The 18783-nt window shown below is 37.1% G+C and overlaps 1 protein-coding gene across 4 annotated transcripts in view; it reads right to left on the bottom strand.

Annotated features, from left to right (window-relative positions):
• The window catches only part of LOC114454937 (nck-associated protein 5-like), a 112463-nt gene that overhangs the window by 81538 nt on the left and 12142 nt on the right, over positions 1 to 18783 (bottom strand). For all 4 annotated transcript variants that reach the window (XM_028435881.1, XM_028435882.1, XM_028435883.1 and 1 more), the window contains exon 2: positions 592 to 682. In XM_028435881.1, coding sequence (XP_028291682.1) covers positions 592 to 681 — 90 coding nt within the window. In that variant the 5' untranslated portion in view covers position 682. The remainder of the gene's footprint in view (positions 1 to 591; positions 683 to 18783) is intronic.

The raw sequence follows: 18783 nt of genomic DNA, 5'->3' as shown, positions 1-18783 counted from the left end.
CCAGGTTTGATGAAGTCGATTGCACAAGCTAAATTATTGTATTTTGAATGTTTTTACAGGCACATACCTTAAATCAGCCCCCAAATGTTGGAAATATTGAAACAAGTTGTAATAAATGTATGTATGATGAACAGTAAGTAAAGTCTGCAAAGACTTTACCCCACCGACTAACTTTTTTTTTTTAATCGAGGCATTTTAGTGGATAGATTGAAAACTGACAACCCACCCAATCTCTACTTTCAAAATATCTCCAGATGTATTGTTTATTAGAACCAGCAAACGAAAAGGCTAAACAACCTATTCATCTAGAGAAGTTTCATACCTTAACTAGTAACTACACACAGTTTGATAAAGGTTTCACATCTATTTTTCAGGGTGTGCTCAATACTATACCTGAAAGCAAATGATCCACCTGATTTGTATCTGGGTTATAGATGGAGAATGAAGAGTAAAAATAAATGAATCAATTGGCATTTCACAACTTCACACTGCCTTAGAAATTTTCAAAAAGGTGTAAAAAAAACAAAAACTAACAGCACAGATTTACAGGCTTTATTTAGGACTTAAAGGTAGTGCTATTACATTTCTTACCTTGTATGCTTTCATGAGGTCCAGTGGGTCCACTTTGGGGCCATCCAGTGATTCCTGGTTCTGTAATAATGTTCGCACCGTCTCCTCCATGCTGTGGTCAAAGAGACAGAAACCAACTGTCAATGTCCCGTTATTAGAGCTGTTAATGTTGGCAATAGAATAAAATGGACAGCCCACTGCAGTAGTTTAATGATATTGCTTCACAGCAAAAAGGTTAGGGCTCAAATCACATACATTTGTCATAAATTGGGATGCCAAGGCACCATGTGGTGCAGAGGCACAATGTACTATTTACAGTTTGCATGCACAATCATGAGCTTCATTCCTGGTTGAGTTCAATTCAAAGGAGTTTGTTCTGTCTGATTTGTGGAAAACACTTGGACCTTTTAGGCTCTATGTAACAGTTTAGTATATTTTATTTCATTAGATAGATAGATACCTTTATTTCAGACTTGGGGTCCTTATAGACCATAGGGTGGGTGGCACTGTATGCAATATCCACCAGTACAAGAACAATGTCATTTTCTGAATACAATCTGCTGGGAACCACCTATAAAACATGTTAGAGCAAAATTAGCATTGGAGTGATGGTGAAAGCAAGGCAATTTTTGAAAGAGAAAGCACTGTATGTTCTGTATAGTTCACTTATGTTACCATATTTAAATTACTGTGTAGAAGTATGGGTAATACCTACAAAACCACCTTACAATCACTAAGCACACTACAGAAAAGAGCCATCCGTACAGTACACAATGTGTGATATTATCAACACACCGTTTCTAATCAAGCCTTCCTCACTATTTTGCTGAGTGTATGGACACAGAATGATCACTACATCATTGTTGTATCATGTCGTTGCTCCTCCTTCCGACCTGTGGTGTCTCCCTGTGTCCAATTCTACCTGTACCTGCCTTGTTTCTACTTTACTTTTTTGGGTTTTGTTTACAATAAATCATGGACTTCTATTTTTCAACATGCTCCAGCATTTTGCCTCCATCTTTCTCTGCATCAGGTCCTCCACCACACCTAGCCCGCCTGTTTTTTCAGTATCATCCATAACATCACCAATTATAGACATAAAAATTCTAGAAGTGGAATTAATATTTCAAGTTATGATTAAATCCAATAAAATGCCAAAAAGATGTTGCAACTATAAGCATTTGAACACGTGATTGTTTTGTTACTTGAAAAGACCTTTTTGTAATTACAAGCTGGGGTTGGTGACTTCAGTGGTCATGGCGTCATTTGTGATAAAAATGAGCTTGAACAGGTTCTCACTAGGCTTGTTCTAAAAGTGTGCATGTACGTAGGAAGTAAGTAGCAATCAAATCATTTATACTCTTTTTGCTGCTCTTCCCCAATAGCTGAGAACAGCAGTGTGTTGTTTATTGGCGACATTAAAGGGTGGACGGTTCATACAAATTAAATTTTACACATACAGCAAAAAAACTTACATAGTTCTAACTGCTGTAGTGTTTATAGCAGTAAAATCAGTGGATCCTCTTCTTTTCCTTGTTTTCTCTCTCATTTTCTGAATGCCTTCATTCAAAATCAATGGGATTGATGATCTATTCATCACAAATAACCATGTGACCTGTGACAGCCAATCAGCACATGCACAAACTGCCATTGTGTCTAATACATAATTTTTTTGCTTGAATTGATGCTTTGAAGAAACAAAATAGAAATTCTAAGTATAGTCTGTCAACAAATTTTAGTCATGGTTTCACTGGATTAATGTGAATGTCTTCTTCCACCTACTCTTCAAGATGTCAATCAACTCATTTGGATTCCATTTGAAATTCATATTCATCCATATTTAATACAGTGCTTGTGCTTTCTCTCCACTTATCTATGCTCTATCCATGCCATCGCCCAACAGGCTGCTGGTTGTTCCAGATGAGGCTAACAACAGGAGTCTCATTCTGCTCCCACTTAGTCATCATTCAGAGCTTGCATTAAAGTTTTGCTGCTCTACCAGAGATACATAATGCAAAACTAAGTGCTGTCAGAGAAAGTAGAAAAATGAGCAGGCACATGATCTGATTTTGCTCTAACAAGGCCTAGCACCCAACATAGAAGGAGAGACGACTACTGTCTGACAGCCAGGATACCCCCCCCCCCCCCCCCACCCAGTTACAGTCCAAGCTTTGATTTGACATAAATCAGCTGAGTCAGCCCAGACAGTCAGCGAGGACAAGGACTGGGTTTTGAGCTGCAGTCTGAACAGAATGTATTTTAGTTTTAGTGGTATCTGATGATGCAGGTCTTCTTTGGATCATCATCTTATTTTAGGTTGAGCATATCCCTATAGGGGGCATGACACCTTAATGTTTGCATTAGGTCAAATTAGAAAATAAAGATAAAATAAAAGGTAATCTATCATATTTGAAAAAATATTGCTAAAAGTGGTATTCTGATTGTTCCTCCGTCTCTCCAAAAACAAAATTGTAGGAAAAATGTGTATATATATAATATTGTATACTTTACACATTGTAGTCCAGACACAGATGCATCCATGCATGTGTTCTATGATCATTTAACTCTGCACATGTTTTTTCTTGTGAGGGATATGATTAATCCTTTCAACCAGTGGCTGCTGCTGCTTCTTAGTTATGTTCAGCCAAAGGCTACACTTTACAAAGTATTTTTTCTGAAGCACAACCGTTAGCCATCATGTATGAAAACAGTTGAATACATGGTCTAGTTTCTTTCTTAAGAATAAGATTGATCCCTTTACCCACTGCATTAAAAACAAACCCAGCGCAGGCAGCATTCATTGTTATTCTGTCTTGGGTCTTTGGGCACTCAGGGATTTCCAGTAAGCTGAATACTGACTGTATAATTTATCATTCTGGTGAATGATATATTATATATATATATATACAAGTTTGGACAACATAGAGTGTTAAGTAAGAGTGGGGTGATACACAAAATTCACGATATGAGACGATATGCGATACTGGGCTCACAATAATGATATGAGAAGATATTTTTGGAATGGAAAAAAGACCCTTCACATAAAAGAAAAAATAATAATAATTGTAGTTAGAAAAGTAATTATTTCCTTTGACTCTGGGCAAGGAACGTAAAGGTATGCTTCACCCTCACCCTCAACACTCCCTTTGTATCACAATACCACTTGTATCCTTTCAACAATATGTCTTGTAACATTTTAATATTGCAATATCTTGTTGAACCATATATTGTCCTGCACCCATAGTGTTAAAGTATTTTGTTTATAATGTTGACAACAAAATCAATCACTTTGAAATAGAACCATCTTCAGCGATTTTTATCATCATTACGCAGAATCTCAATGGAAATGGAAAAATAGTTGAATACTAAATATGGGTCAAGTGTAAAGTGACTGTCATCTGTGAGTATGACATTTCGATCCTCTCACAGAAACCTGCCACTTCACACACGGCACTCTTACAATCAACCTTATACTGTTACAGTGGTTTGATCAGCCTTTCAGTGCTCACAGTCACAAAGTAGTCATCATCACCTGTGCAGAGCAGAGGGTGATGAGACTTTGTACTCTACCAATGCCACTGATTATCCATCTATCTATCTATCCATATCTATCTATCAATCCATATCTATCTATCTATCCATATCTATCTATCCATATCTATCTATCTATCTATCTATCCATATCTATCTATCTATCTATCTATCTATCTATCTATCTATCTATCTATCTATCCATCCATCCATCCATCCATCCATCTATCCATCTATCTATCCATCTATCTATCTATCTATCTATCTATCTATCTATCTATCTATCTATCCATCTATCCATCTATCTATCCATCTATCTATCTATCTATCTATCTATCTATCTATCCATCTATCTATCTATCTATCTATCTATCCATCTATCTATCTATCTATCTATCCATCTATCTATCCATCCATCCATCCATCCATCCATCCATCCATTAATCTATCTATCTATCTATCTATCTATCTATCTATCTATCTATCTATCTATCTATCTATCTATCTATCATCTATCCATCTACCTATCCATCTATCTATCTATCTACCTATCCATCTATCTATCTATCCATCTAACCATCTATCTATCTATCTATCTAACCATCTATCTATCTATCTATCTATCTATCTATCTATCTATCTATCTATCTATCTATCTATCTATCTATCTATCTATCTATCTATCTATCTATCTATCCATTTATCTATCTATTCAGTGCTTGTGAAACTGGCTCAAATTCCTACATGTTGCCATTTTTGTGCATTACTTTTTAAAGCACATGGTTGAGCAAAATAGTGTCACAGCTCTGGCTCCAAACAACATAATGTTATGGATTTTTTAAGTTTTTGTCAGCTTTTTAGTTGCAATTCAAACTCAGTACCACTTGATGGCATAATACAACAGATAGTTATGTCAAGTGCAATGCAATTACAGTAAACAGAGGAGAGGAAGTTCCTCTTCCAGGAAGTGCTCACCATACTTTACACATATCCAGCATGATTGCGCTGCAAGATTTTATTCCTGGCCAAAAGTTTTATAACTAATCAAGTCAACAACATGATATCCTTGGTCCTGAGGAAGCTTGAATAAGCTCCCATTACAACATAACCCTGATTATGATATGATATACCGGTATTCACTCAGCTCCTGAGAGCAATTAGCACAACAGTGCATTTCAGCAGAAGTTACGTCATGTTTAAAAAGCTATAACATATATCCATCATTAAAATAGTTTAGAAATAGGGAGAGTAAATATAACCAATCTTGTTTATATTCATCACTTCCTGCTAATATCCCTGAGGAGTAAAAATGGTGGTGAATTCTCTAAATATTGGACAGCTGATCAAAGATCTCCTTCACGGTGAGGGGTTAATTATCTCACAGCCACAAATCATCAGGCACTAATCTCACACCTCACTGAGCAGATGCAGATGCGATCGAACACTGATCATGGGGCGCTGTCAGTAGCCCAACAGTTGGCTGAACATAATGTTATTTTTTATTTTTTTATTTTTTGCTTTATTGCTGGTTTAGAAAGGGCGGATCAATAAGAGAGGCTTCAGAAGTAGCGTCTCCTTGCAGACAGATGACATTTTATGTCACATTTTGGTGTTTCTAAAAGAACAAAGTGGATTATTCTACCAAAGAAAGTCTATGTGCTGGCTCTCCAGATAATGAAAGTTTTGGATGTCAAAAGATGGCCATTTATCACTGTGGCTGTGCAAAGGGTTTTGATGGATATCTCCACTGTGTTGTTTGTTGTTCAGTTGAATGGTTTGTCATTGGATTTAAGCCAAAGGCTTTTCATCCACTCATATATAAAGTGCTGCAAAAGAAGGGCACGTTTCTTGACAATTCACTTGACGGAAAAACCTTCTGTCAGTCAGGCAAAATTTGTCAGTTTTCTATTGAAACGCTACAGCAAATCCCCCAAGGAGAACACACTGAGGACCACTAATAGAAAATAACGATTCCAATGGGCCTTTTGGATAGAAACTACTATCATATTAGCCCCAGGTACCTGTAGAAGTCATTTTATCCAATATCAATTCTGTTTTATGTATTAGCAATACCCAAAAGATGGGTACATTTATTAAAAAAAAAAAAAAAAAAGAACAACACCTTAAAGCCTTTTTTTCTCTCCATAAAATACACATAATTTTTGGCTAAATATGACATCGTTCTGTGACTCCTGTTGTATCAAGGAACATGTGCAATAAAATACACAATATTTTAATAGAGCTTGCAATTAAAGTTCACTACAGTGTTTCAATATTTAAACTATTTACTTTATAGCACAGTTTCTCAGAATCCCAATCAAAGGTTTCTACAGTGTGGTATATCTTATGTCTAGTAAACTTATTCCATTCCAACTATTCTTTTTAGTTGTTTTTCAGACCCACATCACCAGGTACCCACGGACAGGCTTGGGGATTAATGTACTATCATTAGCGGCATTATGTAAACTGGACAAAAACCTTTTTTTGTTTGTTTTTTTACAGTAATCCATTACAGTATATTAAAAAAACCTGTAATCACATTACCAATATATTTCATAAAAACTTGGATTGCTTAGTGGGATTCAATTTTAAAAGCAAGCTCAATATACTGTGCATTTGTGCAGTAGACACAGTAGTGCACACGCATTGCAACACTGCAGACAGCAGTTTGCCACAACAAATCAAAACGTGAAACAAGCAGCCTGCCTGGCTGTGTGTCATCGTGGCCACTGGAGCTTTCGCTGCATGGAAACTTGTAGTAAAATAGTACGACGTAAAGTATCAGGGGGAAAATGGACTGTAGGTGACTTGTGTCATGCCATAAAGCGATGAAGTTTGTCCACAGAAAAAAATATTCACCAGTTTATACTGTATACTGTACATGTCTTATCGTAACAGCTAATTTGGTCCAGTGCACAATAACAGAACAGCTGTATATGATTAGTGCGTTTTATATTTTTACACTGTGCTGTAAATTATAACCACCCAGGCTTTTAAAGCTGTTCTTATGGAGGTTTAAAGATGGTAAACAAATCATGTTTTAGTGAAATAGAAACATTTATGTGAGAAGGCTGCACGATTGATACATTTGTGAGTAAAGGAAATCAGTTTTAGCTATTTTTATTTGGCACACATTTATTTAAAGTCAGCACCTGTGCATTACATGACACATGAACAACAATGCTGACACCACTGTAGGGAAATTACTCAGGGTTAATTTAGGACCATGTTCATACCTAAAACACCTACTTCAGGAGGCATTTTTTTCTAATAAAAATGACAATTGTTAAGTTTGTTGTGTATGTAACTTTTGTAACTATACCTAAAGAACTTGTTAAACCTTGACATACTGTACCACTTTCATGGGGTGCTTTTTTATTTTACATATACATAACAAAACTGTAACAAAACAATTATTATATACAATACAACAATTATTATTGTACGGTCTGTGGTCAAGGTCAATGATTCTATTGAATTGAGTAAATTGACTGATCTTTTTGGAAACCTTATTTGTTAAAACTACTGTGGGTTCTCCCGGTCTGGGTTAATCTAAAACAGTATTTCCTGGATTCAGTGTAAACGGTGCCTTTATCTTTGTCTAAAACAGTGGTTCTCAAACTTTTTTTTTGGCTCAAGTACCCCCTTTCTCTAACTTTTGAATCCAAGCACCCCCTTTGATCGGCTAGAACATTTTGCTCAGAATTCTGCGGAAAAAAACACCTTGAGAGCAAAATGATGGAATGAATGAGTGTTAACACACATTTTAAAGAATCTCATTTTGTAAATAAGTGGAATGAAACAGTAAATTTAGTGTCTCCTGAATAGGTTTATTTCTATCATTTTTATCAGGACTGAGCCCTGTATTTTCAGCTCATGTTCTAATCAAGAACATTTCTATCATCATTGTGGGTTTTTTGTGGGTTTTTATGTCATTTTGTGTATTTTGTTGTTTGTTTTTTTTATTTTTATTATACAGTCTATTTTTCTCTTATTTTTTGTGTATTGTTGGTAATAGTAAGTATTTTTCTCTCTTAGTGCATGTGTTTTTGGTGTCATTTTGTGTATTTTGTTTGTTCTTTTTATTATTCAGTATATTTTTCTGTTATTTTGTGTGTTTTTGTTGTCGTTTTGTGAGTTGCTGGTAATATTTAGTATGAATATCTCTCGTACCCCTTGTAGTGCTATCGCATACCCCCATTTTAGAAACACTGCTCTAAATAATACAGTTAGCATGTTACACATATTTTATCCTTTTGTTTCATTATTTGCATTTGGAAATAATATACTGCAGGTTTCTTCATATTCTAGATATGAAAGTAAAGCATGAGGGATCACTGCCATCTAGTGGGCATTACAGGTCAGAGTCATTGTCAGAATTTTTTAATAGCTAAATTTAAAGTGTAGCTGAACATAGAGCCTTATTATCATCATAGGCAATAAGAAGCACTCACAATGAAGAACACCTTATCTTTGTATGAGCCTGTACAAAGCTATTAACTGTTTAAGAAAAGGTGAGTGAAGTGGGATTGTTAGGGAAGGTGGAATTTTTTTTTTTTTTTTTTTTTTTTTTTTAAAGGATTTTTTTTGGCTCTAGTGGCCTTTATATGACAGTTGCTTGACAGGAAGGGGGTGAGAGAGAGCAGGGAATGACACGCAGGAGGGGGTCCCAGGCCGGGAATTGAACCCGGACCCGCTGCAGGTGAGGAGCTACAGCCTCAGTGCATGGGGCGGGCGCTCAACCCACTGAGCTACACACCACCCTGGGAAGGTGGAATTTAAAACATCTAGAACTATTGTTCTTGTGGCTGGTGAGGCTTTGATATTTTTACCTTTCATATACAAAATGCTTTGTTTCTTTATCTTTACATAGGCATTCGTAGTGTGGTTAGTCTGCTTTCCTTCCATAGTCCAAAAACATGAAGGGTAAATTATTGGGAGACTCTTGTGACCATCTGTGTGTGTGTTAGTGATGGACAGGCGACATGTTTAGGGTGCACTTTACTTTCTGGCCTGAATAAGGAGGAATAGGCTCCACTGATTGAGAGAGACAGAGAAGATGAATATATACAGAATTACAAATACACCGTTTATTTGTTATTTTGATTTGGTTTTAAAACGGAATAACCAAAGAATGAAGGGTACATGGGTTATGATGCTACATATACATATGCTCCCCAAAATTGTGCACATTCAGCCCACACCGGACACACCCATGTCAGTGCACATTGCCTCACACACACTCAAACCTACACAATCCATGAACACACAAACTGCAGCGAACAAAACACACTCAAAAGAGCAAAACCTGCACGTGCACAAACACCCACGATGTCTGAAGACAGTGGAACGTCAGTCACGGAGGGAGGGTGGAGAGAGAGAGTCCGTTTTGGAACGACTTTTTTTCCTTTTCTTTTTGGAGTGATACAAATGTGTGCTCACGACAAATGCGTAAGGGTTGGCAGCTTTGTTTTTACCTCTTTCTTCTCGTGCGCCAATGTAAACAACGCACTTCCGTGCCACTCTCACGATACTTCCGTGTCTTCCTTGTTGGCGGTGGACCACGGTGGACCGCGGCCGCATAGTTCTGTGCTCTTGTGTACAAATTATAGTGGCAGCAGAGGTGCCCGGTAGATCCGCCCCTGCACGGAAGTTTGGGTGAGCAGTGTCGGGTTTATGTTAATAAGGGCTCCGTTGGTAATGGGACCCTGATTTCTTAAATCCTGAACACAGAACACAGTTTTTGAAGCCTAGCTCCACAATTTAATGATAGATGGTTGAATGGCTTTGTACATGTTTTAAGGAATACGTTTATGACCTATTTAATGTGTTTAGAAGAAAATGTCAGAATTTGCTTTACGCAGTCTAGAACTCTTTCAGAACCCTGTGCCTTACTGTATCTTAAACAAGAATCCAAAGCTCACTGAGAACTTAAAGCAGGTGTGTGAACGATAGTGGGAGGAAGTTATGCGCTTATTGAAAATTACAATTAACACAACCTGTTTTTTTTTTTGGTTGTTTTTTTAACTTGTGTACAGTCCTGGATATCTGTGTTTGGATGCTTTAAGTGATTTATTAGTAACATATACTGTGTGCACAATTATTAGGCTAGTGAGTATTTTGAATTATTATGCATCTTTCTTATCTCTAGCCTGTGTAAACTTGAATGCTTATTGGATTTAAAGCAAAAATAAGTAACTTTTTCACCTTAATAAATCCTTCTCGTAGTCCCTGTGAGGGTAATACAAGTGTTTATGGGGTGATTGGGGGGGTCTTTCATCCCCCTGCTGTCTCTGGCCAGAAAACAGCAATTGCAACTTTCCCTGCCTCCGACCCGGTGGCAAGACGTACTGCTTTACGGCAGCTCATAACACACTAATGCTAGATTATGACCAGCCCCGTGGCTGCACACCGTCGTCTACAAATTCACTTTTCTCAAACTTATACCATGATAGAGCCAGCAAAATAAGAAGAGAAGACCTTTGTCTGAGGAACGGAGCAACTCCATGCAGTGACAGCTCAGCAGCAATCACACACACTGTTGTCACGGCAACAGGCACGCACACACACTCGCAACCCAGTGCTCCATTAGGCAGCACATACACAAATGTCCATCCATCCATTTTCAGAGCCGCTTTGTCAGCACACAAACAAACACAATCACACACATTTCCACACTCCCTTCCGTATTACTCCCACATCATTCATTTATTTTACTTGTCTCTCTTCCTCACACTGTTCACATGGTCACATGGGACTATATGTGTGAAAGCACCCTTAGTGTCACTGTTGTATTAGGATTTTTCAGTGATCGGTTGCTACCGTCTTGGGAGAGCAAAGGTGCACATGTAGCTGTGGGGTGGGGCAGGCGGCGGGGGGTGTGGAGTGTTTATAACCGTGACATAACCAAAAGGGACCTTTAGAGGAAGCGCTAGCCCAAGTTACTTAGATCTGCTTTAAGTGATTTCCTGTCATATACAGTACTTTTGTGTGTTGAGGAAGGGTGTGGCCTAAGCAGATCAACATCCTATATCACAGTGTGCATTATCATTCGGTAACGTTTTTCCTCAGGCAAAAAAAGAAGCTCTGAAAAGTAAAAAAAAAAAAAAAATGTTAAGTCTTACAGACCAATCACCTGCATTTTGCCCCTTCAAGTACCTAGGGACATCTCCCTACCACCCCCTGTACTTCACCTATTGGTGGCCACAAGCCTTGTTCCTCTTCTTCCACCAGAGTCAGAAGCTGCTCTTCTCATTCTCTTCAGCTGTTGGGGTCTTTAACTACTTAGCCCTCGTCACTACAGTGTCCCTCTTAGAGCCAACAGCAAAAGTTCCCACAAATCAGCTCGATTAAGAACAGTTTTGCTGCTCTAGGCCCTAAATACAATGTCTGGACACATCCCTAATGGCCTGGATCTTATAGCTCACGACCTCTGAGACCACCAACTTATCTTCTGTTGGCCTTTGACCTGATCCTGCAGGGAGAATCACATTCACAGCTCTTTGTAGTAGTCATGAGATGTAACTGCATCATTCTTACTTTTTCAAAGCTAAAGATAAATTCCACCTTTAATTTGACTTTAACTAAAGTCACTCTGTTCTAATCGATATAAAATTAGTTTTTCCCACACAGCTTTGAATGAAGCCTTTAACATGTGACAAGTGTCATGAAGTATCATTAAAAATAATAAATCTATGATGGAAGAGTTTTATACGAAAAGCTTTGTCTATTTTTACATCACAAAACCTGATATTGTGGCACTGCTGATTAGATTAGACTCACAATGTGCAACTTAAACAGAGAAAGCACCTTGTGGTCCTAGGATGTGACCAGTAGATGGAGGTCTTTATTCATTTTGTTCAGCAGTGTATATGATATATGTAGTTATACTTAATCCATCATCCATTGCCTTTCTGTTTAGAGTCGCTATGCCTGTGATAATCAAACATGTATTATGACTGAAAAATGCATGTTATGAAACACTGTACTTTGGTTATTTATTAGCGTTACCTAAAATATGTCATTCTTAGGTTAAAAAAAAAACTGGCTATACACAGGGTCCTTATTCGAGGACTCAAATCTAGATTGAGTCAAGTCTTTACAAAGCCAACTCAAATGGTACACAAGGTCACTTTATGGAAATGAGAATGTTGACTAAGATTCAGTATAACAGACAAAGCATGTAAGCTTTGTTATGTGTCAGTATCATTGAAGAATCTCTTTTCTACATTGTGCTCTGTTAATTCATTGAATTACATGCAGTTCTTTCTACATCTTGGTCACAAATGGTACAAAAACACACAGAAATCAGATCAGTGTTCCCAGAGTCCATTCTCTGCAAAGCTTTGTCTACTCACCCTAAAGAGACTTTTAAGAAAGGCTTCCACACACACTACGGACACAAAGAGATGGAGAATTCTAAACAAAACAAAACACGAAAGAAGAAAGGCAGTTTTTATCTGCAGAATCCAACAAAATTAAATGAAAAGTAAAAGGAAAAAAATGCATTAGAACTACTGTAAATCAGTCTTTCTTCTAATTAGTTTGTAAAACTGAACTTCTGTTGTCAAAGATGCAAATAATAAAAATAAATAAAAATAAAAAGAAGAGTTGAAGATCTTTAGAGGACGGTTTTTTTTTTTTTGTGCCTGTGACCCACAGGCACAGGGTTTGGAACCAACATGTGGGCCGTGACCCCGTTGAGAACCTCTGCTGTAAAAGAAATATACAGGAAGTAAGGATCTATCCTTTGTAAGATATGAAGACTCTTTTTTCAAAACAAATGTACTAAATTTCTAACACATTGTTTAGTTTGCATTAAATTAATGATATGATTTTTCTAGCGGACAGTGGTGTTAGCGCAGGTATGTAGCTTGTGCTACAAAATCTATCAAAAGAGACGACTCACACAGCATTTAAAACACTTTAAACTGACTAACTAAGCGCTGAATAAACTATTCAATAAGTCCATGAATGATCAGCTTCTTTCTTCTCTATCTTTCTCCTACTTATTTACATTTTTCCATTCAACAATGTGTTGGGTTTTGAAGCATTCTACCCAAAAGGTCTGCACTTTAGCATTAAAAATCCACTAAAATATTAACTTTTACATCTCCCCGTAAAAAAGAATTAAGACGTGTTTCATTTGATTTATTCAGTATATACAATATATTGGGCTAGTGGTTCCAAAACAGGGGTACAGGAGCACATTGCAGGGGGCACTAGAAAAGATTTAACAATTATTTAAAAATAATTGGGGAATGTACCATTTTTAGGATATTTTTGGACAAATTCATCAGAAACTAACAGTACTATTGCTTAATAAAATACTATATTATCTTGTAATTTATTTTAACATTTTATCACACTTCTGACAATAAGAGACAATAATTAGCTACATTTCACATAGGAGACTGTATCTACTTACTATTGAAGTAATCACATTAAAGTTGTATTGGTATTTAAAAAAATATATATCACTTTAAACTACACTCATTGTTTTGAATTTGTAGATTAAGCCTCAGGGAACCAATGTTGGAGACACATTTAGGGGTTTATGAGAGCCCTATGTACCACAAATGAAAACAACATATGAAATTATGGAGAGGGTATACTATACATGATTTGACAAAAAATGCAAAAGGGGTACACGGGACAAAAATGATTGAGAACCACTGTATTCAACTAAATAAAAAAAGGGATTATGAAGGAGGACTAATCACAGTTTCCAGGATAAGGCTGTGCTGAAAGGCGGAAAGACCTTTAAAGTAATAAACTGTCCTGCTTTGCTCTGTGGGTTTAGATATATTCCTTTCTAAAAATACTATACTGGACTTAAATAATTGCATATTGAACATCGGCCATTTTGCAAGTATGATGAGTCATCCCGGTAGTTGTTTGAAAACTCTGAAGCTTCTTTGATTAAATACAAAATATGCAAAATTATAAAAGAGTCTTAAATTGAGTTACTTATTGTACTCATCATAACAGGGCTGGTTAATCAGTCTGCGTTGGAGCGAACAAAGAGCAATGTAAAGAGCCACACAACAAAACATTTTCACAATTACCCAGGAAATAATTCAGTTTCATACAAGCTGACCTGAAAGTGTTCACCTGTACAAAATACATCCTTATTTTCTGTTCAACAAATTGTATCATGGTAAAAAAAATAGTTCTTATTACCTAAAAACCCATTAAAGCTGGGGTATGTAGAATCGTGAGGTGCTCCACTCTCCCGCCTCCCCTCCTTCACGCGCACTATGTGAAACCCTTTGTGACTGTTTCTTCCATAGAGACGAGTAACAAATGTAGGAACTTTATCTTGTGTTATTGGAGAGTTTTCTGATGTTTTAGAGAAATGAAAACACGTATCACTTGCTGCTGTGAGGACAGTTAGAGGGTCAGAGTCACAGCTGCTCCTCAAACACAAGCAGCCAAGCTCAACTGATCAGAGCAGACACACTCCGTCCACACTGCAGATGAATTGGGTCTGTTCTTTCCTCCTTAGATAATGATTAATAAGCGATTTACTCTGTCTGTTCTTACTCTCTCTGTCTGACTTGGGGCGGACTGCGCTGACTGAAAGTGGATCGCTCACAGTTTGCTGCACACACTGACTCCGTGGAAAGCATTCCTCCTGAACAGCCGCTTTAGAGACTTCAGATGGAATATAAAGCCATGGGACCGTCCCTACTCTCAGATCCAGAACTCACATCGACTTTTGACGAGCAGCTCTTGCAGCCAATAGTAATGCTTTAAACAGCTCATGGGATCGCCCTGTTGGTAGAAAGATCTCTGATTGGCTGAAGTCCAGCATCATGCTCCTGTATTTCAAAAGCTCATTTACAGACAGGAGAAGGAGCAGAGAGTCACTGTCCACTCAGACCACTTTGGATTACAATATAATAAGATGATTATGGATTGTTGACCAAATAAAACAAAAAAGTACATATCCCATTTTTAACCTACAATGAAAAGCACAAAAGCTTGATTAATTGATCAGCATTTTTTTATTACTAATATTTGAAATTATATATGTATATATATATATATAAATATATGAATAATTCACACGTGGAAAGACATCTTGTCAGAATATTTTTTCTTGAACCAAAGCATTTTTCATAGAATGCAACATTCACACTTTTAAATTTGTTTACTGCAGGAGATATAATGCTCCTTCAAAAAACTGTAATTTGCAATAGGCACAGGAATTCACTTCAGAAATCACACAGGAACACTCACAAAGAACAGCCGATCAGCTGAGAAGTTGTGAACTATACTCAGACGAGGATCAGATGGATTTTTGGAAATGGACAATATAGGATGCGTACTTCCGTTCATTTCAAAGTTTTCTTGTAGCATTTCTCATACGTTCCAAAGAATACTTAACTCCAATCAACTGCATTGATATGAAGGCATGTAGCTTGTCACTCCATGGTCACATTTTTCTGAACTTTTTCTTCATATTATCCAAATTGAGAGAACACTTTATAACATCTATCTGTTATAAGTACTTACTAGATCATTAATAAACTGTTAGTTAATGAGTTATTGCTTGTTGAATATTTGCTAACAGTTTGTTAAGGATTTATAACTGTGTCTTATAGACAACAAATAGATAACGTACAAGCTGTCAGTTAATTTATAAATTACATGTTAACTGTATGTTAATGATTTATAACTATACTTAATAAATTAGCAATAGATCATAAATAAGCTAGTAGTAAACTACTTATTTATTACTTGTTAAGTGTCAGTTAAAAATGTTATATATATATTCTAAAGTTGCAACTATTCCTCATTTACTAACGCATATAAATGTATATAAGTTGGTCAAGAACTACAGGAAATGTCTGACATCTGTAATTGTAAACAAATGCTACTGTAAAAAATATTTAGTTCCATTCAATTATACAATGTGTTTATTTTGATTTTTAAATACATATTCTGTGTCTCACCGTTGAAGTGTACATATGATAATAATGACAGACCTCTCTAGTCTTTGGAGGTGGGAAAACTTGCAAAATCGGCAGTGTATCAAATACACACTTCCCCCACTGTAGTTATAAATCATTAACATGCAGTTAACATGTAATTTATAAATTGTTAACTCACAGCTTGTAAGTCATAAATTGGCTATCTATAAGACACAGTTGGACATTCTTAACAAATTGTTAGCAAATATTGAACAAGCAATTTATAACTCATTAACTAACAGTTTAATAATGATTTATTAACTACTATAATGGGTAGTTATTGTAAATTGTTATACAAATGTATTTCTGTCAGAATCTAGGATGATTTGTCTTAAATTATATTTGTGTGCCACACATTATTGAGTTTGTACATTGTGAGTTCAAGTAATCTTTTTCACTTGGGTTGTAATTAGCTTCTGTTAATAATGTTTGTCATGATGTTGGAGTAATTCATTCTTGTTCAGTTCCTGAGTCAGTGTTTTTTTTTTTTTGTAAGTCAGTTGATTCATTATTAATTAATACAAGTTATTAGCTCTGTGTTTGTTTGCTTCTTTTTTTTTTTTTTTTTTCAATAAAATGACTGGTTTGGAGCATCATACCTCCCAGCCTGCGTCCTCCTTATCTCTGAGCTTAGGTCTGTCAAAACTTCCTCCACCCATGACTGTTTTTGGCCCAGTGTGTATTTTAATTAATTGTTCTATATGTACAGATATATAGAAAATTGTTCTCTGCATTTAACCTATCCCTGGGGAGCAGTAAGGATTAAGAGATTTGCTCAAGAGCCCACAGTGATGGCCCACAGTAGATTTGAAGCAGAGACTCTGGTTCTTTAAAGGGGACATATCATACTAAATCCACTTTTTTAGCCCATAAATGCATTTTGTTGTATATTTAGATTGTTTAGAAGCACAGAAAAGTTCAAATTCATCTCTTCAGGTGCTCCGTTGTTATCTTTATATTCTGTTTTGGTCATATTTTTCAATCTGTTTCGATTTTTCGATTCTCCATTACGTTTTTTGAACAATAACGTCAGCGGAACTGCCAAATTAGAACATCAACTCCAGGCCCAACACTTCGAGCAATTCGCCATTTTTATTTCTCGCTTTTATTTTGTAGTCCAAGCTCCAGGATGCAGAAGTTACGAGAGGATAAGTCAAAATGTTTGGTTGTTGGATGTAGTAACCCACACGCTTCATTACACCGTCTCCCAGCATCAGAACCTTTTCAAAGTGTCTGGTTGAGTTTTATTTTTCACGGAAATGTACCCACATCTGTGGGTAAAGTCATTTTTGTGTGCGTGAAGCACTTCAAGGATGACTGCTTCAGCAACCTCTGCCAGTATAAAGAAGGATTTGCCGAAAGACTTTGTCTGATTGAGGGTTCAATTCCTTCTATCTTTGGAGACGACGAACAGAGCACTTCGGTAAGCTGTAAATAACGCTAAAAAGTGTGATGATAAGACGTCCCTGTCATTGTTTTGTTAGCATTAGCAGTTGCACCGTCTTCATATGTTAGCGCTGTGTGCTCGTTTTAGATCCTTGATGATATGGCCTACGTGATTTAATTTAAGTCTAAAGTTTTCATTAATCATTTCATTTTGCCGTTTTTGTCTCCGAAAAGACTGTATTAAAATGCATTTTGTGATGTTAGCTTGGCGCTAGCGTTAGCTCGGTGCTTGTGTTAGCTCACTTGTTAGGGTTCTGCAGGTTCATCATCTTCATTTTCATCTCGCTCCGCCGGGTCAGACTCTGGCTCAAACATGTAAAGCTGGATGGACAAGTATTCCGTTGTTGACATTGTGTAAATAACGTGTAAATAAACTTTTTCTGTGCCGTTACATAGCCATATCTCTTCTATAAAACTACAAAAATGGCCAAGCAGGGTGGAGTTGAACCTGGAGAGGGGGCGGGGTATGAAGTGTCTCATTTGCATTTAAAGAGACCGCACCAAAACGAGTTGCTCTTAGAAGCACATCAGAAAAGGGGTAGAAAAGGGGTGGAGCTATAATAATGAGGAATTCAGACCCAAGCAGTGCAGTTCCGCTTTATATTGACCACAACTGTATGATTTATATGTAAAAAGGAAGGATTTAAAACCATGATATGTCCCCTTTAAAGGTCCCATATCATGCTATTTTTTACCCATTTCCATTTGTTCTAAGAACCTCAAAAACTTAACATTTGATTTTTATTTTCCCAAACCCGGCTGTTTTACAGAGTTTTAGCCTCTAAAAAGTCACTTTCTGAGAAACTTTACAGAAACGGGCTGATTTGCGGCCTATTTATGTATGTTCATGAGTGGGCGTGTCTATAGACGGGACACTGACTTCCTCCTCCCCACACGGTGACGTAGGGTCAGAGGACGGCGCGCCCTCCTCCCACCCACTCAGTAGCTGAGTTCATGCTGCTTTATAAACACAAGACAGAGCGTGGGGGCAGAGCGTTCGCCGGTACATACATAGACTGTAGAAAATACATACATAGCACTGCGCAAAGGACGCTGAAATTCTCAGCTTCGTGGGCGTGTCTGTTTACATGTCAATCATGGCAGAGAGCTTTCTGGAGGAGTGGCTTCTCCAGCTCAGTGCCGCGTCAAATGCGTCATCAAAGTGGGAACACGTCATCAAATTGGAGTGAGGTGTTTGGGCTCGCCCTGCAGTAAGAAAGGAGCAAATCACCCTCTAACTAACGATTGAGGAAATCAA

The sequence above is a fragment of the Gouania willdenowi genome, chromosome 21 (genome assembly GCF_900634775.1).
Source record: "Gouania willdenowi chromosome 21, fGouWil2.1, whole genome shotgun sequence".
Taxonomy (NCBI): Eukaryota; Metazoa; Chordata; class Actinopteri; order Blenniiformes; family Gobiesocidae; genus Gouania; species Gouania willdenowi.
The sequence above is the reverse complement of the archived record's forward strand: the minus strand, read 5'-3'. Positions and strand labels throughout refer to the sequence as shown.